The sequence below is a fragment of the Podarcis vaucheri genome (genome assembly GCF_965113315.1).
Source record: "Podarcis vaucheri genome assembly, chromosome: 3".
In the NCBI taxonomy this organism is placed as follows: Eukaryota; Metazoa; Chordata; class Lepidosauria; order Squamata; family Lacertidae; genus Podarcis; species Podarcis vaucheri.
Window position 1 is genome coordinate 60,852,187 of NC_138761.1, and position 21,373 is coordinate 60,873,559.

The following is a 21,373-nucleotide window of genomic DNA, read 5'->3' on the forward strand; positions in this document are numbered from 1 at the left end:
GTAAGGAAATGACACCATCAACAAACAAGGTGTAATGATAGTAAGCAGAAATCCAAGTGCCCTGTAAGAGGAGATAAGAGGTTCAGAAAAATACCAGCAAAGAATTGAACCTTATGACAGCAGCCTTCACCCCAGAATCTTTCAGTAGCAGAATAGTGGAAAATGCAATAATGCAGAGAAGTGCCTCCATCAGAGTGCTTACAGAGTGCAAAGCCAGCCATTGAAAAGAATGAGGCAGTCTCATTTTAGGAGGACAATGGAGAGGTACCATGGAAATTGTCTTTTATTCTTGAATTTTTACTATGTGGCAAGATAGGTAGATCTGTCAAACTCTTGAAATAATCATAAAGAAACTTGAAGGAGGGCAGACCTCCCCCTTGCCTGCAAGTACCACCATTCCACCGGCCTTCTCTGGCAGAGTAAAGGACTTTTCCTTCCGCACAGCATCGCTATATATTCCATTGCATCTGCATGCAGTGGAAATCATGCCTTTCAGAACAAATAGTCCAGTTCCCCGGTCCCTTCCCTCATCATATATGAAGCAGAGCGTGTGCGAAAGAAGCCTGGAACCGGGGAGCAGCAGTCGCTCCTTCAGAAGCAAATTCCAGAGTACGGCTGCAACAACCTTAATTCCGTAAGTAATAAGGAAGACGATGATGATAACAAAATAAAACTATTCCCACAATAGTTGCTTGCACTCCTCCGGGGCCATTATCCTCCGGAATAATAACTTATACTAGTGTTGTAAGTTAGCATAATTCCCGGAGATAATGGCCGCGAATAAAATGCAAGGTGCCCTTGTATTTTACAATAAGGGAGAGCGACGCGGAGGCGTCGCCGGACTCCGGAATAACCTCGGTCACGCTCCCCCGGCGCGAAGCTCGCTTCCCTTTCGCTGCGTCACCGGCGCTGCCGGCCGCAAGGACTCCCGTTGCTCCTCCTCCTCCTCCCTCCTTTACGACACCCGCTCCCCCCCCACCGCCACCGTGCAGCTGGGGAAGAGAGAACGCGCGCGCGCGACGTAGCCGGAAAGCACCGCTGCGAGCTTGCTCTGGCAAGTCCTCCGCCCCACCCCTCGCCGGAACCGGATCGAATCTTCAGGGCGTCCGGGGGAGCGGGTGCCTCTCTCGCCTGCTCCTCTCTCTTCCCCTCCCTCCACGTTCGAGCTGCTTTACGCGCAGGAGGCGGGAGAACGACCGAGCGGTGAGTCGTGTGTGTGTGTGTGAGAGAGAGAGAGAGAGAGAGAGAACGAGAACACGGACGCGGGACGGGACGCATCTTGAGGGCTTTTCTCTCTGTCTGTGCTGCCCTCGGTGGGCTCGAACTACGGCTGCTGCTGCTCCCTGCCGGCCGACAAGTAAACAAATGGCGGCTGGCAGGGAGGTGGGTCGGTGCGTGGTGTGGAGCCTTGGGGTCCCCTCTGGCTCCTGCCCGAGCAGGACGGGCCCGGCCTGGTCTTGGGCGGTCAGCCCACCTTCTCGCAGGGCTGTGAACCGGGGTGGGAGTGATGGTGGTCGTCGGGGGGCCGGAGCGGGGGGCAATGACTGGCTGACAGCTGGCGCGGTCCTTTCTGAGGAGGCCCCGGGAGGTGCTTTCCTTGGGGCAGTGGCGCTGCTGCTTTTGCCCCCCCCCCCGGTTGTGTTTAAAGACGGGTCTCAAAGGAGGGTAGGGGTGGGTGCCAGGGAGGGAGGGGGAAGATACGCCTGTGGCGCTGGCTCCTTCCCTTCCCTTCTCTTCGCTGCCCGCCCCTCTTCTCTCTTTCCCCTTCGGTATAGATGGAAACAATGGACAGAGGGGAATGGACCGCCTCCTCCTTGAGCCGATTACTTAGCATGGCTACGGCAGTAATATGCGGAGCTGCTCAACCACACACACACAACACACACAGACGCCCAGCTCCCAGTGGTCAGGAAAAACCCTATTGTGAGTTGGGGTGTGTTGGTGCGGCTGCTGCAGGGCATCGTCCCCGCCTCAAGGGAAGGTGTTACACAAATTAGTACAGAGAAGCGTGTTCGATTCACTGGCGGGGATTTCCCTGGGTTCCTATATGGGTGTGTGTTAAAAATAAATGGTTAAATGCAAGGGCAGTTCTGCCCTAGATGACTTGGCTCTATTGAGGGTTGTCCTGTGGTTAAGCCTGAGCCTTAAAAGGAGACAGCATCGTTCCCTATGTTAAACATGTGGGAGGGAAGGAGTATGGCTCTGCCTGTCACTTGTTATAAGGAGGAATAGAACACAATGGAAAGCGGTATTGATTCTTGGAATAGCTTCTTCTTGAAACATTTTCCCTACATATCTAATATGGAAGAGTCTGTAATAATCAATTGCCTATTGAAAATGAATGGATGGGTATAATGTTGTGTAAACGTTTGTAAGCTGAAAGCAGAATGGAGTAAAAGCTACAGTTTGGGAAAGGAGACATTGTAGTAATTGTGAAATAAGAGAACCTTGTCAGATTTTTGAAAAGACATCAAACAATGACCATAGGGACTATTGTTCAGAGAGGAATATGAACACTACTTTAGTTCTCTCAAAGAATTTCCCTGTCACATCTTGTTGGCATCTACTGTAACAGTACAGTTTGTAGTTTTTGTGCTGCGTAGTAAAAAAAAAAAATTGATAGTGAAAGAATATAGCTGGGACTTGAGTTATGATGAAGTACCGGTATATGGCTTAAGCCTGAACTTAAAAAGAGTGGTGGGGGATAATCCTGTAATAAAACATTATCAAATGTGAAATTCTTTAAGCGACATGGTTTGTATATATATCTGATAATTCTTATTTTATCTGAAATAAGTTGTTACAATTGTAAGCAGCTCTTTGAAAACAATTCTTGGAGTCATTCAGTATTTGAGGTTTGGCACTGAACTTCTGTATTCACAAACTTTAACCTTTTCCTTCAGCTTCTCCCTACATCCTTTATTTTGGGTGCAATCAAGGGGTGGCAGATGTGGTGACTGGGTGGATAATGTAATATGTACGTGTTTAAGCAAGCTTTGAGGCAGCTTCCTATTTTTACATACTACTTTAATGTCTCTTAAAGCAGTACTTCCAGAGTTTTCAGAAATTACATAGCTTTGGAAACCATATGGAGAAACTATTGCCCAGCTGTAGTACATTAAGCCATTAGATCTCTGAAGTTGTTTCTGAAAACACTTCAATCCCAACCACATTTTCCAAGATTAAGCCCATTTAATTTTAAAGGAATTTACTATATTAAACAGCAATTCATGGGCAGTAACACCTTGGGGTGGGGGTTCTCTCCACATTATGTCATACATCAGATTATATTCACAATCTAGAAACTGTGACAGACAGCTACAGGCTATAGACATGCTGCTTTATGCAACAAGCTTTGTGTGAGCAGAGTTTGGGTGCTGACAGCTCTTGCTGAGATGGCTATTGGTGTCTGGAATCTGTTTCCATCAGACCTAACCACATTGACCATCTGTTCAAAGCTGCATGTGTTTCTCCAATCCAGCAAGTAGCAGCAAACTTTACAGCTATTGAAGCTGGATGCAGATTTTTCTCTGTTTATCATCTTTTCTCTGTGCGTTGTCTGTGCCCTAGGCCCCAATATAGAACTCTTTCTGTAGGTGCAGATGTTAGAACAGGGCATATCAGCAAAAACAAGCCAGCATATTTAGTAAACCAGTATCTTGTTTTTAAATTAAATCCAAAGTCTGAAAGTATCCATTGGGCTACAGATATTTAAAATAAAAACAAATAGGTACAAAACACACTCGGTGTCCAGAACCATAATGAAGGTGTTTTAGCTACTAGCATTTTGAGAGAACTGACCACTTTTATAATATTTTAATCTAAATTTCATAAGCACCCTTAATTTCTATCAAGTGAAAACTGACAATACTATTAGCATAAGCTGTAAATGTGTGGTACAGTGTAGAATATGTAGATATACCTGAAGGAGCATCTCCATCCCCATCGTTCTGCCCAGACACTCAGGTCCAGCACTGAGGGCCTTCTGCGGTTCCTTCACTGTGAGAAGCGAAGTTACAGCGAACCAGACAGAGGGCCTTCTCGGTAGTGGCGCCTGCTCTGTGGAACGCCCTCTCATCAGATGTCAAAGAAATAAACAACTATCTGACTTTTAGAAAACATCTGAAGGCAGCCCTGTTTAGGGAAGCTTTTAATATTTGATGAATTATTGTATTTAAATATTTTGTTGGAAGCTGCCCAGAGTGGCTGGGGAAACAGCCAGATGGGCAGGATATAAATAAATTATTGTTATTATTATTAAGCTTGAAAATAAGGCATTAGTAAATGGGTGGCTATGCACCACAAGATACATGAAATAGCCTTTACTACAGGGTTGGGGAACATTTTGGGGGGTTGAGAGCTTCAGTGGTTGTTTAGAGACGTGTTGGATTTGCATTTGGGCAGGAGCACAGGCAAAACCAAAAGGAGGTGGGATCTGAACATCCAGTTAAATAAATTGTTTCAGAAACCCCTACCCTTGAATATTAAAACTAAGATTAGAGAATTAATGTTAACACAGGCATAAGTCTGATAGTGCTCCCTGACATTCTTATTTTGATATTTGCTTTCTTTTGTTTGTAACTATATCCACACCTCCCTTAATGGTTTTATTACTGCCATTTGCCACTTCACTTTGTTTGTATTTTTATTCCTTTTATTTGGAATGTCACACTTCCATGTTTGTGTCCATTCATTCCCTCCCCACATTTTTAAATTACTTTTGTTTTCTTGAGCTGTTTCCTTTCATTAATTGTGAGGTGGGAAGGGGTTTATTTTCCCCCTCTCCTTTGCAAAACAGACATGTCACTATCTGATGCTCTTAATTCGAGAGCAGCAGCAGGCAACTATAAAGTACACAAGACAGACTGCACAGTAGACTTTCAACAAAATGTGCTTATGGTCAGAAGGAAAGACAATAGCAAGGGGCTATAGGACCAGCACTGAGTTCGGTGTTGCAGTGCAGAAGATGAAAATAAAGTTATGGGTGACAGAAAAGGCAAAAATAAGGTTATAATGCACTGATGGGGTAAATTTAGCAGTGGAGGTAGAGGGCAGCCAGTTGAATGCAGATTTCTTTCCTATGTATAGTTACAACTATCCTGGGTTTTATTTTGTACATTTATTTGGTGGTCCAGGCTCAATCTTGCAAACTCTGGATGTCTCTAAAAATGTTATTTTGAGGAAAAACGAACCTCTCCCTTTTCTAAATTTATGTTAATTTCTAGACGTAATGTTTGACAAATTGTGTATAAAATACTATGTCCTCAGTGTTGTGTATAAAATAATATGTCCTCAGTGTCTCAGATTCCAAGCTATATAAGTGGCTTCTTTAGGGCAAGTGCAACTACAGAAATTAACAATTGGCAGACTATAGTGTAACGTGTGTGGTAGATTTCTCACCCCAATCCTAAAGCTGAATGTTTCTTTTAAAGATTACCTTTGTGTAAACACAGTACTGTGCAAAGCTATAATCCTTAAATGCAAATAGAGATGAAACGTCAATTTAGTTGTAGCATTTAACAGAGAAGGAAAAGTTTCATCTATAGGTCAGGTATTTTCAGTGTTGATGTATTAGAATAATGGCATGGATCATCAACAATTCGTACTAATTACAGAAGTGACTATTCTTAAGATGCCAGAATTTCACAGAAACCTGGCCAGATCATAAGGAAGCCCTCTTTCCCAGTGCAGTGAACTGGATGATAGTCTTGGACACTTGCAGTCTGTGCTGCTCTGATATTTGCCTCATCTTGCTTCATGCTTCATCATGACTCCTGTGTTCCAGTTCCTGTTCAGAGATGCTTATAATTATGGCACATGACTAGTAAGAAAATCTAGGCCATGTGGTGTAATTGGGAGGAGAAGGCAGAAAATTTCTGGAGAAAACTGCAAAGCCTATGGTGCCTGAAACCAAATGAGGGATTGGGTATTTGGCTGGAGAGCAAAGGGCCCTCAGGCTACAATCATAATATTCTATGGATGCAGTTTAAAAACCTGGAACTTACACACAGCTATTCTTGACTTCATGGGCTTTTTTACATTTAAGTGATCAATTGCTTTCCCCCAACTCTAGAACAGTTGTCTCTTTAAGAACAGTTGTTCTTAAAGAGAACCCTCTCCCTTAAATGTTTCATACGCTACTTCTGCACAGCTGCTACATGTGAGGAGAAATGTGCAGAAACGTGTTACACATTAAATTTGACTCTTTGCTTTGGTTCCTATGCTAATTTAACCAAGTAGTGCTTCTGTGTCTGATCTACCTGAGTTCTTTTTTTCTGCTATGGTTGTGTAACAGCCTACTATACCAAGTACTTAGGAAAATAAAGCATGCGATAATGAAAGCGGATCTGTCAGACAGATACTTTTTATCTTTTAATAAAAACATATTTTAAAAACAATTATGTTTACTGAGACATTAAGAAAACCAGTTATTCTGAACTGCCATCTCAAAGCTAAACATTTGTAATGGAATGATTGTAATCTAGTAATAAACTTAAAATTCTAATTGAAAATAGTGAAATAAACAGAATCCTACGTCACCTAAAAAGCAAAGACAGAAAAATAAAATTAGATATTTTATCCCATTCTTTGCTTGACTTGTGTGTAGTATATGTATGTGCAATAATAAGGAATTTATTGCCTACTTTTGAATGTGCTAAATATTGTAAAATGAAAGTCTATTGCAGAAATATTTCCATTGTACATGAATTTATAGACTAAGGTAACAGTAACAAACAATATGCTATGATTTTCTTCCTGTCACTTTGTTGGCCAGATACTGAAATTAATTACAGTTTCTGGAGGCAAGATAGAGGGTTTGTAGTATCAGCTGTACCAATAGTCTTAAGGTATGTAAATTTAGAAGCCCAGCCATTCTAAAAAGATATTTGAAATGGGAAATCAGAGCTCACTTTGGGGTAGGGGATTGAGATGTTCACAGCAGTGATCCCAGCTCAGACTTTAAAACTGAACATTAGGAAGAGGAAAAGAAGAGGATGATGAAAGGTGCTGACGTGGAGCTCTCAGTGTGATGTAATTTTGATCTGAATTCTGAAAATGGGTAGAAATAATTTAGAACTTGTAAGCAATATTTTTGAGCAATTGATTTTACAAACTAATCTGAAATACTACTTACTATTAAGAGGCTTCAGCACATTACCGTAGTTTTGCAATCCTGAATTTACACCTGTTTATGAACTATGATTTGTGAGGGGCTGCTAAACTCATATCAGACCATACTTTGAACTGATGCAGGTTTCCACAGTACAGCTTGGGCTCACTGTGATTTGCTGTTACATCTGAATTCAGAACCACACTTCCATGGTTCTGTCTCAAGAGGCTTACCGGTACTTCCTCATGGAGGTGGGAGTAAATTTATGAACTAGTGAAGTTGAGTTCTAAGCAGATGAAAAACACAAGAAGACAAGCAGCTCTAAAGCACAGCTTACTTGTTCTGAAAGTGCAAACCATGGTGTAGGGTAGGTTCTGAGTTGCACCTAACACAAAACAGAATGTTTGATGTCTCAGTTAACCAATTAGTAAGAGATTACCATATCACCGACTTTTAAACAGTTATCTTAGTGTACTTTATTAAATGTATGAAACGGTTGAAAAATACACACTGACATGTTGTTAAAATTCCAGTGTTCAAAGTTTAAAGTGTAGCTATAGTAACTGGATACACAAGAAGCAGAGAAGGAGTTGAATTACACTTTGAATACCAAGAGCTTTCTATTTCAAGTCATTATTATGCTCTTAGTTGTTCATACAAACATTGGTCATTGGGTTGTTTGCTGCAGCTGGAATTTTAGTTTTGGCAGCAGACGTTCCAAACACACTTTGAGAGCTCTAGTCAGCTGATTGTAGTATGTACAATAACATCAGGTGATCTGTACCTTCTGAGAGCAGTGTAAATCTCACCAGAACTGTGTGTATTTTTAGGTTTCTTGGTTGGTAACAGGCAAGCACGCATACTTCAACATCTCAGATGAACTGAACCCAGTTGCTGACATTGCCTAATCAGAAATGAGCAGCTGTTCTGCCTAGGTTTGTTCATTAGTAAGAGACCAGTATATCAGAAGCTGTTATCTTACCGTACTGATTGGTCGATAAGACTGGGTTTCACAATGGTCAATAAGACTGGGTTTTGGTGAGCAAGTGTCTAGGAGCGGGTTGAAATATGTTTCCCATGTTTGTTTCACCAGAATTGTAGTTCAACTACCTTGCTCTTCCAAGTGAATGTAGTGTAGTTCTATGAAAAATAATACTTTGAATTGTTAGAATTTTAAAAGGTACGGTGTTGGCACTTGCAGGTTTTGCAGGCCCTTTCTCTAAGATACCAGTGCTGGCAACCAGCAAACAGGGATTGGGAGGGGAATTCTTGGAAAATAATGCACAGGCGTTGTGTGCATACTTGCTTTAAAAAGAACTGAAAACCTTGTAACAATTTGACCACAGCATCAAATAAAACAATCCAAAATAAAACATCACTGGAGTATACAAATATAAAGTATACATTCAAAGGAGCATAATTAACAGGAAACTAAAATATTCTCTTAAACATTCAAAAAGAAAACATTACTAAAGGAAGTCAAATATAAAATGTACATTTAAAACAGCACAATTAGCAAAATAATAAAATATAAAATATAAGCCTAGAAGATATCTACTGCTGTTGCTGCCAATCTTGGTTCATGGTGAGCAGTGACTCGAAGCTGAGGCTTGATGACCTAGGTCTGCACTAAGAGGTAGCCAAGATGGTTTCTGGCCTCTTAAGCAGCCTCAGCTTTTGTAGCTAGAGTCCATCAGGGTCCCATCCTCTTAAGCCAGGTGGAAAAAGACAGGGAGCAGGTCTTGCAGGATTCTCAGCCAAGAGTCCTGCAATTCTCTGCTCCTAAACCAGCATACAAAATCATTTTTATTGGTAGAACTGAGCTAAGGGCATTGGTTAACTTTCTCAATGAACATCACCACATAAATTGCTCTACCAGTATGTTGTTTCCTTTCCTTCTTGTTCCAGTGTGCTTTCTTTGTGTTCTTACTTCTCGATCACTTCTGTTTCTCTCTCCATATACCCCTTCCTGTCTCACTATTAATGCAGTGACCTGTAAGAGCTTCTTCTTGCTATTCTTTGAAAGTACTTTCTGACTTCTAGGAATTGGAATAATATTTGTCCAACCCTGTAAACTATTTTAAATGCACGCTTTTCAGAGGTGGAACTTTAAAAACAAATTGTTAATTATGCATATAAATCATTTTGAGATGTCTGTTGAGAAATAATAAAATATTGGTATAAAAAAGAAAATTCTACAGGTCACAATTTATGGACAGAGTTCAAATATGATGTTTGAGTAGCATTTATGGGATTTACTGTCACATGCACTGAACTGAAACACGAGATCATCACATCTGACTGTGGAAACTGGTTTAGTACCTGGATTACCAGGAATTAAAATATTACAACCATGAAAAGAACGGCATGGTACTGCATTGTGAAATACCAACAAAGCACTTCATTCTATTATCAGTTGTCTGGTGTTCTATAAATTTAACTTACCTGGATGCTAAGTATATTTACTTTCACTTTATTTTAATAGAACTTACTTCCATGGAAATGTGCTTTGAATTGCAATATTGAAAATCATAACAACAGTTTATATGCCCACATGTTTTGTAAAACCCCAGTGACTTATTTGTTAAGGGAGCAGTGGAGTTTAGAACAGAAAAGTGTGTGTGTGTGTGCGCGTGCGCGCGTGCATGCTTATTCCATTCTGTGCTTACTGCTTCTGAAGCAGCTTCACAAAACACAGCTAAGGTGCATTGGTATATAGCAGGCTGTTTCCACAGTTGATTGCAATGTCCACACATGGACAACATCTTCTCTGCTAGTCTAGCAAAAAACTTGCCTTGTGAAAGAATGTTAATAATTTTTAAAGTTTACATTGGTGTTAAGAAGATTGTGTGTGTGTGTATCTATATCTATATTTTCTAATCAAGTCAGTATACTATAATTAAAGGTTGATATTATTTTTAAAAAATTAACTTTACTGAAAATGATTTGTTACAGGAAAAAATCAACCAGAACTCTATTCCAGCAATAACAAATTGGTAAGTAAGCTCTTATAACAAGGGGGCTGGAGGGTGGGGGGGGGGAAGAAAACACAAGGAAATACATTGAATGGGAAAACTAATGGTGGGGAAACTTCATCAGATATGCTGCTATCATAATTGGATGCTTTCAACCATAAGAGTTTATCAATTTTGTAGTTCTTGCAATAGATGTAATTAGCAGTGTAAGTCACTGAATTTTCTCATCTCATAAAGGGGGAAAGGGATATGATAACTCATAGTTTCTGATATCTGATTCTGTTTCTTCCTAGTTTTCTTAGCTGTGGGATTATCCTCATCTGCATATTATAGGAATGGAGTCTACACAGAAAAGTCTCATTGCTCTGTTGTCCCTTGGAAGGTCTTGATTTGGTGAGACAGTTTTCCTGATCATAGGGATGTTCAAAACCAGTAATGAACCACTTCTTGAGCAAGAGAAGATAGAGCTGAAGCTTGAAAAATGACGTCTTGCTATTTTGGTTGCGTTTATAAGTAGCAGAATTTGCTCTAAGGGCTGGTGTATTTGAATGGCTTGTGAGCTGAGGAGTTCTTCCATTTGTTGCAAGTTCACTAGGTGGCTTTAGCCAAGCTGATTTTTATTTATTTAAAGCATTTTTATCCCACTCTTCTGCCAAAAGGGCTCCCAGAGTGGCTTAGAACTAGAAAACAACCTTACCCACAGACCTACAATCCAAAACAGGGATGAGGAGCTTTTCAGCCCAAGGGCCACATTCTCCTCTGTGTGAACCTCATGTCAGTGGTGGGCAGGGCGAGAGACAAAAACGAGCAGGGCAATGAATGTGAATTTTACCTTTGTACCAGTAGGTTAGTTTTTACACACTTGCACACCCCTCCCTTTCTTATCTAGGACCAGGTAAAGAGGCCTGAGGTTCCCTGTCCTTGATCTAAAAATACATGGCACAGAAGGCAAAGAGATTGAGAGGGAGGAGGAATAATAATAATAATAAAGGAAAATTCCACTAATTCTTAAGTTCCTGAATCCCTTTGGGGTGGAGCTGCATTGAATGAGTAATACCCACCTTGGATTATCTGAAATATGGCTTTTTTAAAAGTTAAGCTGAATTTTGTGCCTATATTGTCACAATTTTCATCTTTGGACCTGAAACTTTTTATGGCTCTCTTCTTCGTGTGTGGTGCCTGCATGGTTTTGGAGTAAGACCAAGTATGATTCTTTACTGCATCTGTTAATTTCATCCTTGAATGACACATGAGTAAAGCAAGAGACTAGAATACTGTTAATGCCATATAGGACTCCTCAATGATGCCCTCTTTCTTTGGTATGATGGTATTGTCAAAGTGATGGATGTCAACCTTTTTCTATTTCAGGGACTCTCCAAATCTTAGAGGAGCAAGTTCAAGTACGTATTGACAAAATTTGGTTTATTTGAAGAATACAGTTCTTAAATTTGGTGGTGAAACATTTGGGCTTAAAATACATTTTTGGTTTCTTATGCTTTTAGTTTTTTATTGGCTTATTCAGGGGCCAGTTTTTAATTCAGAGACAGTGTAGTAAGGCATATGTTGGATTTGAATGGGAGGTGCATTGAAAACTTTTTCACAGCCATAGCCACATTTCTTGTAATGTGCTTGTAATGTGCTTGCAATGTACTTGTTAAGATAAAATTCAATTGTCCTATATATGAATCCTGAACTTAGTTGGGAAAGGATTGATACAATGTGATTAGGCTGTTACTATTTATCGCACTCTACTGAAACATATTCAGTAGGCTTTGACCTGGGGTCGTATTTTCAAAGCATCTACCTTCAAGTTAGTTTTTATGCATTTAAGAGGTAGATATGGTCTCTAAATTATAGCTTATTCCTCATGATTAGTATTTTCTAGCACACAAAATTCTCCTGCAAAAAATATATAAAAGAGATCAAGAATTTGGGGGTGCAATTACATTGTTTAGCATGTAAAGAACTCTACCATCAGAGGATCTTAGCAGGTATATATATTCAACTTGTGTGTGGTATTAGACAAACGTGAAAGAACTCATTGCTCACTTTATGTTTGTTGGGAAGATACATTCTTAAGCCTAGATCAAACAGTTTTTCTGTAGTGCCTTTTTATAGGTCTTGTGCAGATACACAGGTGTGTGTTGGTGAAGAGCTGTACAGGGTTCCTCTTTAACAAGGTATTGAAGTCCTTGAAAATTCATATTAGCTGATTATTCATTATTTGATCACTAGAGGGAGCTAAAATACCATTTTGAAATTTAACATAATAAACAAAGAGCTTCTTTGTGTAACTATCAAGTAACTTTCGTCTTAGCTTGAAAGCCTTGTTTGCTGCATCTGTATACGCCCAGACAATATCCTATTTTTGCAAATTTGTTTTGATGTTATCTAGGGTTTGATCAAAATCTATCTTGGAAACAGGTGCCACAGGACTTTGCAGCGTTGAAGTGATTTTGTCACCATGTTTACACTGTCAGCGGGGGGAGGACTTCCTACTGTGCCTGCTTTGAGTGTGCCTGAACGCAAGTAAGTTTCAATGCTCCAGTGCTTTTAAAAACCACTGAAAAGGACTAGAAATGTCAATGTGGGATGGTAGTAAAATCCCAAACCTATAAATTTTGTGGAACACTGAGTAGAGCTCCTAGGAAATAGTTTCTCTTTTGGAATGAATGAAATGCTTTTGAATACAAAGATTGACTGGCAAAACATGTGAAAATATGATTTTTTAATATGCATTAGCCAAATCTCCTACATACAGTGGCATACAATGTGCATACAATGGCACTTACAGATATTTTATATAACCAGGAGAATACTCTGCTACAAGTCTGATGCTTGCTTAAAAACAAATATGGACATTTGGTCTGCTTTATCTTCCTCTTTTCCTAGAGCTGAACTTGCCACCGTGGAAGAACATCAACATCTACATTGCGTCAACTGTGTTAGTCGGCGTTGTATGACCAGACCAGAGGCTGGCATTTCCTGTGATTTGATTGGTTGTCCTTTGGTTTGTGGAGCAGTATTTCATTCATGCAAAGCTGCAGAGCATCGCCTTTTATGCCCACTTGAAAGAGTGCCTTGTCTCAACAGTGGCTTTGGCTGTCCATTTACTGTAGCCCGAAACAAAATTGCTGAACATCTAGAAATTTGCCCTGCAAGTGTGGTATGCTGCACTATGGAGTGGAACAGATGGCCTGTCAGTTACGCAGATAGAAAATCTTATGAGAATCTTAGTAAAGATGTTGATGAAGTTGAGCAGTTAGACATGGCTCTTGCCCTTCAGGATCAACGAATGCTCCTTGAATCTCTCAAAGTAGCAACTATGACATCGAAAACAGGTGATGAGGTGGTAAAATCCAGAGAACAGACTTCTGTTGCAGGTGCCCCAGATGCTGCCCTTTCAAATGGCTTGATGCCTGTAGATGAAGAGTCTTATGGTGCACTTTATCAAGCTACTGTGGAAACGACAAAGAGTTTAGCTACAGCTCTAGATATCCTGAACACTGCTACTAGAGACATAAGCATGTTAAGCTCAAAGCTTGGCATTTCACCACCTAAAACAAGTGAAGATTTTCAGCCAAAAGAGCAAAATTGTAGTAGAATGCATAAAGTAGAACTTGACTGTCTAGATGAAGATAACATGGGAGCAGTTGGTGGTATTCACCTGGATATCTTGAATCAAAATGCGCAGTTGGAACAAAATGGCTCAAGTGACATTTGTTACGACACCATGCAACAGTACAATTTGAATATGGGTCTTGATACCTCTTTATGCAATGGCTTTCATTCAGACAATACAAGCGCAGATACACTGCAAGAGAGCAAAGAACTTGGTATGTGTAATTCCGACCAATCTAATGTAGCAAATGGTGTATGTAATGCTTCTCATGTTGAAGCGTTGGGTTATTGCAGCCCTATTCCTGTAGCAACACAACTTAAGGAAGAATTACCTCTCCACAGTTTGTCTAACGGCACTGTTAATCATGTATATCTGCCACAGTACTGTAATGAAGAACTGATACAGAAACAAATTGAACAAGACAGACTGAGAAGCATAGATGTATTTTCTTTAATTCCTCATCGTACCTATAATTTCCTTGCAAATCACTACATATCTGCACCAAAGGAAGACAAAGCAGTGGATACATCAGATTTGGAAATAACAGAAGATCCTATGGGTCTTCATGGAATAGATTTAATCACAGCAGCATTACTGTTTTGTCTTGGAGACTCTCCCGGTGGTAGGGGAATATCTGATAGTCGTGTTATTGACGGATACCGTGTTGATTTTGGGACGCAGACGTTTTCTCTCCCTTCTGCAATTCTGGCCACAAATACAATGGTAGGGGAAATTGCTTCAGCCTCTGCATGCGATCATGCAAATCCACAGCTCTCAAATCCAAGCCCTTTCCAGACTCTTGGGCTAGACTTGGTGCTAGAATGTGTGGCTAGATACCAAACAAAGCGTTCAATGTTTACATTTGTTTGTGGACAGTTGTTTAGACGAAATGAATTTCCTTCGCATTTTAAGAATGTACATGGTGACATTCATGCTGGCCTCAACGGCTGGATGGAGCAGAGGTGTCCTCTGGCGTATTATGGATGTACATATTCTCAACGCAGATTCTGTCCTTCAACGCAAGGGGCAAAGATTATTCATGATCGGCACCTTCGGTCATTTGGGGTTCAGCCATGTATATCTACTGTGCTGACGGAGCCTGATAAGAGATGCTGTTTAGGACTGCGTAGTGACCACCTGAGTAATCTGCCTTTTGAAGTTCTACAACACATTGCAGGTTTTCTAGATGGTTTTAGTTTATGTCAGCTTTCACGAGTGTCGCGATTAATGAGGGATGTGTGCGGAAGTTTATTACAGGCACGAGGAATGGTCATACTGCTGTGGGAAAAGAGGACATACCCAGATGGAAGTTCTTCGTGGCAAATAAAAGAAAAGGTTTGTATGCATAACTATACATGGAATTGCCTTTACCTATGTTTTAGAATTAGTATGTTCTTTTGTCTATGGGTTGAGGTCTCCCAAGCATGGTGGGTCCTCATCACTGCTAATAAAGATAAAAGAGGAACTAAAAGTAAGAATTGTGCTTTTTGAACAGGAAGCCTCTAGTGCCCCATAAACCCCTGGGCTATGATCTGCCTAGTTCCCCAGCACTAGACAAACCAGTTGTGACCAGGTTAATAATTCAAGAGTATGAAAGCAAAGCAACAAAAATGTTTGCTGCGAGAAAGGCAAAAGACCCTGGAAGCAAATGACCCCTTGGGAACACAGGTCAGATTCCTCCCTAGCCTTGTCAACCAGTGGCTAGTGAACACCTATAGCAAATAGAGTGGGCAGCAAAGTAATGAGAGTAAGCAAAGAAAACATTAGCCTGTGTGGTGTGCTAATTGATCAGAGGTAAGACCAAAGCTGATGTATGGCCAAGGCAGTGAGACTTATGCTGGATGAGCCAAGTGGCACTGGACAGTGTGGGACCCTGGCTGAAGCAGAAGTTTGTAGTGAGTTTATAAAGAATTGGATCTGTAAAAGGTTATGATAGTGAACACAAGCTAAATATTGAACATAACTCTTTTCAGTAGTAAAACGTAAACACAACCCTAATAAATATTTGTAGATGGGCTATCTCTGTAAGACTAGCACATTTGATCTAAAACAATTTGAGAATAAAAGAGCACCACATGGTTTAAGGGAATGCTGTGACAAAATCTGTGGATTAAGAATGTGTTAATAATGCCCTGTACCTTTAAAAATATTTATATCCTGCTTTTCATTAAAGATTGGTTCTTGAGGCAGCTAATCATTAGGATCCAGTGTGGTTAAAACTGCCATAGAAGTTAATGTGTTTGTGGCAGGAGGAAGGATGCCTGCTGCTAACTATTATTTGAGTCTTTCATTTTGACTTACTCTTGCCATAGCTTCTTATTGCTAAGAAAGAAGGATGCAGATGAAAGGTTTTCTGGTTGCCAAACCATTACACTTTAGTTCATAACATCTCACGGGCTTAATTGCCAGTAAGAACATTTCCCTCCTCCCCACACTCTTCACTTTTGGCGATAAGTGGCTAGTGTTACATCTACAGGTGAAACTCGAAAAATTAGAATATCGTGGAAAAGTTCATTTATTTCAGTAATTCAACTTAAAAGGTGAAACTAATATATGAGATAGACTCATGGCATGCAGAGCGAGATATGGCAAGCCTTTGTTTGTTATAATTGTGATGATTATGGCGTACAGCTGATGAAAACCCAAATTAACAATCTCAGAAAAATATTGTGAAAAGGTGCAGTAGCTATTCAATCCATAACACCTGCAATGGGTTCCTGAGCCTTTAAATGGTCTCTCAAGTCTGGTTCAGCAGGAAGCACAATTCATGGGGAAGGCTGCTGACCCGACAGTTGTGCAGAAAGCCATCATTGAGACCCTCCATAAGGAGGGAAAGCCTCAATAGGTAATTGCAGAAGAAGTTGGGTGTTCCCAAAGTGCTGTATCGAAGCACATTAATGGAAAGTTATGCAAAAGGGAAAAGTGTGGAAGAAAAAGGTGCACAAGCAGCAGGGATGACTGCAGCCTGGAGATGATTGTCAGGAAAAGACCATTCAAACGTGTTAGGGACTTTCACAAGGAGTGGACTTAGGCTGGAGTTAGTGCATCAAGAGCCAGCACACACAGACGGATCCTGGAGATGGGCTTCAAATGTCGTATTCCTCTTGTCAAGGCGTTCCTGAGCAAGAAATAACGCCAGAAGTGTCTTACCTGGGCTAAAGAAAAAAAGAACTGGTCTGTTGCTCAGTGGTCCCAAGTCCTCTTTTCTGATGAGAGCAACTTTTGCATCTCATTTGAAAACTAAGGACCCAGGGTCTGGATGAAGAATGGGGAGGCACACAATGCCAGATGCTTGAAGTCCAGTGTGAAGTTTCCAGTCTGTGTTGATTTGGGGAGCCATGTCATCAGGAGGTGTTGGTCCACTGTGCTTCATTAAGTCCAGGGTCAATACAGCCGTCTACCAGATTTTGGAGCACTTCATGCTTCCTTTCTCAGACAAGCTTTATGGGGATGCTGACTTCATTTTCCAGCAAGACTTGGCACCTGCCCACACTGCCAAAAGTACCTGGTTCAATGCCCATGGGATTACTGTACTTGATTGGCCAGCAAACTTGCCTGACCTGAACCCCATAGAGAATCTATGGGGCATTGCCAAGAGAAAGATGAGAGACATGAGACCAAGCAATGCAGAAGAGCTGAAGGCTGCTATTGAAGCATCTTGGTGTTCCTGGTCATAACACCTCAGCAGTGCCACAGGCTGATAGCATACATGCCATGCCACATTGAGGCAGTAATTGATGCAAAAGGGGCCCAAACAAAGTACTGAGTACATATGCATGCTTCTACTTCTCAGAGGTCCAATATTACTCTGATTTCATTTAATATTCTAATTTTCTGAGATTGTTAATTTGGGGTTTTCACCAGTTGTACGCCATAATCATCACAATTATAACAAATAAAGGCTTGACATATCTCGATCTGCATGTCATGAGTCTATCTCGTATATTAGGTAAAGGGTAAAGGACCCCTGACCATTAGGTCCAGTCATGACCAATTCTGGGGTTGTGGTACTCATCTCGCTTTATTGGCCGAGGGAGCCGGCGTACAGTTTCCAGGTCATGTGGCCAGCATGACTAAGCTGCTTCTGGCGAACCAGAGCAGCGCACGAAAAAGCCGTTTACCTTCCCACCGGAGTGGTACCTATTTATCTACTTGCACTTTGACATGCTTTCAAACTACTAGGTTGGCAGGAGCAGGGACCGAGCAACGGGAGCTCACCCTGCAGCAGGGATTTGAACCGCCGACCTTCTGATCAGCAAGTCCTAGGCTCTGTGGTTTAACCCACAGCGCCACCCGCGTCCCTATCTTGTATATTAGTTTCACCTTTTAAGTTGAATTACTGAAATAAATGAACTTTTCCATGATATTCTAATTTTTCGAGTTTCACCTGTACACCAACACCTGATAATCAAACCCTCATCTGAATATATTTTAAAACCATGGTTTGGCAGTAACTGGTTAGCAAAAAAATCAATTGCAGTTGCAATGTTGGCCAGTTACCTCCCATACAAAAAAGGAGGATGAGGAGCTGGGGTAACAGTCTTGATAATCAAACTGTAGCTTCTTGATCAGACCACTGTATTGTCTTATGAACTTAGGGTTTTGTGTTTACTGCTGTACTGCCATGTACTTAGTAGTTGGGAAACACTGCTTCCAAACACTGTTATAAATGCAGTCTTTGAACCCTGAAAAAGCAGAAATGCACTTTGATAAGAAAAATTTATTTTCTAGGTGTGGCGATTCAGCACAGCTTTTTGTACTGTAAACGAATGGAAATTTGCTGACATTGTAAGCATGGCTGACCACTTGAAGAAATGCAGTTATAATGCTGTAGAGAGACGGGAGGAAGCTGTACCACTACCATGTATGTGTGTCACACGAGAACTTACAAAAGAAGGACGGTCATTGCGCTCTGTCTTGAAACCTGTACTTTAAACACGAAGAATTTACTCCAATTGCACATACACTCAAGCACCTGATGTAACCTCTATGTAATACTTTGTGACACTTTATTAATTTACTAAATACAATTTCTAGGTAAATCTACTCTGTCATTATGTACATAAATTTTTGAAGTGGCATTTATTTTTTATAATACTGTCTGCTTAGAATTAATGAAAGTTGCCTTAATGTTTGAAACAATGGAACTTGCTGGACAGGGTAGTTTATATAAAACTCCTATCTGTAAACCTTTCATTAAGGATTTCTCTGACTTACGGTTCTATTTCTTTTTATTCACTTCTAGAGGTATGCACATGCAGACCGGAACAATTGTATAAACAGGAATCTGACCAAACAGCATATATTTGGTCTCTTTGCAAATAAGGATACAAGTGAGAGGCTGAATGCTACTTAGCATTTAGCAATGCATATTTTGAACAATCTTTTCTATTTTCGAAAGATTGCTGTGCTCATTTAAGCTGACTCAGTGGTATGTAACACTGTTTCTAGTTAAGTTTCTAGTTGAGGAGACTTACATAGGTTGGGTGCTTTTGGTGTTGATGCAAGTAAGTAAGGGGCGCAATCAAAGCTCTTTGAAGTCCGTTAACAAACTCCAGATTTTAATGAAGCAGAATTCCTTTTAATGACACTTTTTCTTGATGGTCAACAAAGGCTGCTGCAACTAAGAGTCTGATGTAGGGCTGGGGAACCTTTAGCCCTCCAGATGTTTCTGCACTCCAGTTCCCATCAGAACTAGCCAGCATGGCCAGAAATCAGGGATGATGGAAACTGCAGTTCAGCCACAGGTTCCCCAGCTCTGGTGTAATGGAACAAAAGTTAATTTTATTTCAGACTTAAATGTATACCTAGACTAGCATTTTGGATTAATAAATTTTCTCCCATCTTCTGCTGGCAAAGATTGATAAAAGGTGAACTTGAACAAAATTCATGTTGCTTGTTGTAAATTAGCTACAAAGGATCCACAATTTTTAATTCATTGATCTAATGAAGGGCTTGTTTTGTGGTTTCAGTGTAATACATTTTATTGTTAACATGTCTACAAATGTACTAGTTGCTTCCAGGCTATTTTAAATTGCATAGGACTCTTGATTCTGAGCACACTTTGAAGTTGGTTCCACTGAAATTTGGAATTTGCTTCTAAGCAAATGCTTTTAGGCTAGAGGTGTCATGCCATCTTTATAAGATGAAAACCTGTTCATTGCAAACAGCATATCTTAAATGCATGTTCATCTTTATCATGACTCCATGGTTTTCCAGTCTTCCATAATGAGGACACTGTGTTGAATGTTTACTGTAATTATAAGAATGCCTTTAACTATACTACCATAACTCTCTTTATACCATACTGCTAGCTTGAGGTTGTGCCATAGACTAAAACCAAGATTGTATTAAAAGGGTGTTCAATTTTGAAAAAAGATGGTTATAAAAATGGCTACATTTGAAATGTTTATAATGAAATCATTTAAGTACTTGATCCAAGAGTTCATATGTTCAACATATATGACTCCAATCTGGGAAATAATTGCCTTTTTCATAACAAGTTGCCCCATTTTTTGAAAAACAAACCTCAGCCTCATTCTCTAGTGCCATATATTGATACCATTAAGGAACACAAATGCTTGCTCTACATGGCTTTTGGTAATTCATGCATCTTGGGATCAGTTAACTTTTCTCACAAAGCTGCCTTTCTCTTTGAAGGGTCTAGAGAATTTTCTTTTAATCCTGCATAATTTTTCTTCAATCAATAGAACACTTCAAATTTTAGTTGTTTTAAAACTTGAGAAGGGGACATTACGATGAATATTCTTTGTAAATTTACAACCAATAAATCTCTAGTACCCAGGTATAGACATTTCTTCAAGAATCTGTGGGAACTTGCCATTCTCCAAAACAGAGATGTAAGCCCAGGAACAACCAAGAATGTCCATTCCACAGCTTTTAAAAGATACTTCCGTATACACTAATCTTTAACCATCAAATATCTTACCAGTGTGTACTTTAAGTATTAACTGTGGGGTTTTTTTGGGGGGGGTTAAATATATAGGCAAAAATATGCCCCAGCCTCTTTGAGACAAATATTGTAACACGAGGCCTTTTACACTAGAAGGCTCCCTAGCTCTAAAAGTAATTGTACCTGTGAGGAAAATTGATTCATTTTTCCACATTTAGCTTTTTGAACACTTCATTCTCAATACTGTGCACTTTTACTTTGAAATTTAGATACTGTGGGTTTTTTTAAACTTTGATCCAGAGCTATTAAAACATTAATGCTAAATAATTCTGTTTGGTATACTCTTGTGTGTGCAGAAATTCAATGCAAATCTAGGATATCAGTATTTCATACTGCTATGCAGTTTTTAAACAAAACAGTGGCATGTAGTTTTTCAATACTTGACTTTTTCTCCTGTACTGTATCTTGTTATTTTAAATACACAAATCTGCCCCAGTACTTTGTTCCAATTGGTTGCCTTTATTTACATTTTCTAGCTATTCCTTTCTCTCACCAACCCCACACTCCTTTGAATGTTTTCAGTTAATGCCATTTTTTTTGCAATGTCTGTCATAATCTTAATAAAATGTATTTGCCATTTCTCTCTTTAGTGCATGCTTTCTCTTGATCTAGGATGTTGTGTTTTGTGCTAATGATCCTCATGCTATTTGTGCTAGGCCATGGTATGGAGGTGGGGGTAGAGCATTTGCTTT

General features: G+C 40.1%; 1 protein-coding gene across 3 annotated transcripts; it reads left to right on the forward strand.

The window, feature by feature from the left end:
- Nucleotides 1-1,005: 1,005 nt before the first annotated feature.
- On the forward strand, nt 1,006-21,262 carry FBXO30 (F-box protein 30). Of its 3 annotated transcripts, XM_082215918.1 has the most exons (7): nt 1,006-1,203; nt 10,067-10,107; nt 10,380-10,479; nt 11,455-11,486; nt 12,511-12,615; nt 12,979-15,043; nt 18,440-21,262. In XM_082215918.1, the coding sequence occupies exons 5-7, from the start codon at nt 12,551-12,553 to the stop codon at nt 18,641-18,643; spliced, it is 2,334 nt and encodes a 777-aa protein (XP_082072044.1). In that variant the 5' UTR covers nt 1,006-1,203; nt 10,067-10,107; nt 10,380-10,479; nt 11,455-11,486; nt 12,511-12,550; the 3' UTR covers nt 18,644-21,262. The 3 variants fall into 3 exon arrangements, with proteins under 3 accessions (XP_082072044.1, XP_082072046.1, XP_082072045.1); XM_082215920.1 differs by lacking the exons at nt 10,380-10,479; nt 11,455-11,486; XM_082215919.1 differs by lacking the exons at nt 1,006-1,203; nt 10,067-10,107; nt 10,380-10,479; nt 11,455-11,486 and adding an exon at nt 12,040-12,077.
- Nucleotides 21,263-21,373: the final 111 nt, after the last annotated feature.

Coding starts and splice junctions, on each gene's coding strand:
- FBXO30 (XM_082215918.1), top strand. CDS start 12,551: ATGTTTACACTGTCAGCGGGGGGAGGACTTCCTACTGTGCCTGCTTTG. Junction 12,616..12,978: donor TTGAGTGTGCCTGAACGCAA/GTAAGTTTCAAT, acceptor CTCTTTTCCTAG/AGCTGAACTTGCCACCGTGG. Junction 15,044..18,439: donor CGTGGCAAATAAAAGAAAAG/GTTTGTATGCAT, acceptor TTTATTTTCTAG/GTGTGGCGATTCAGCACAGC.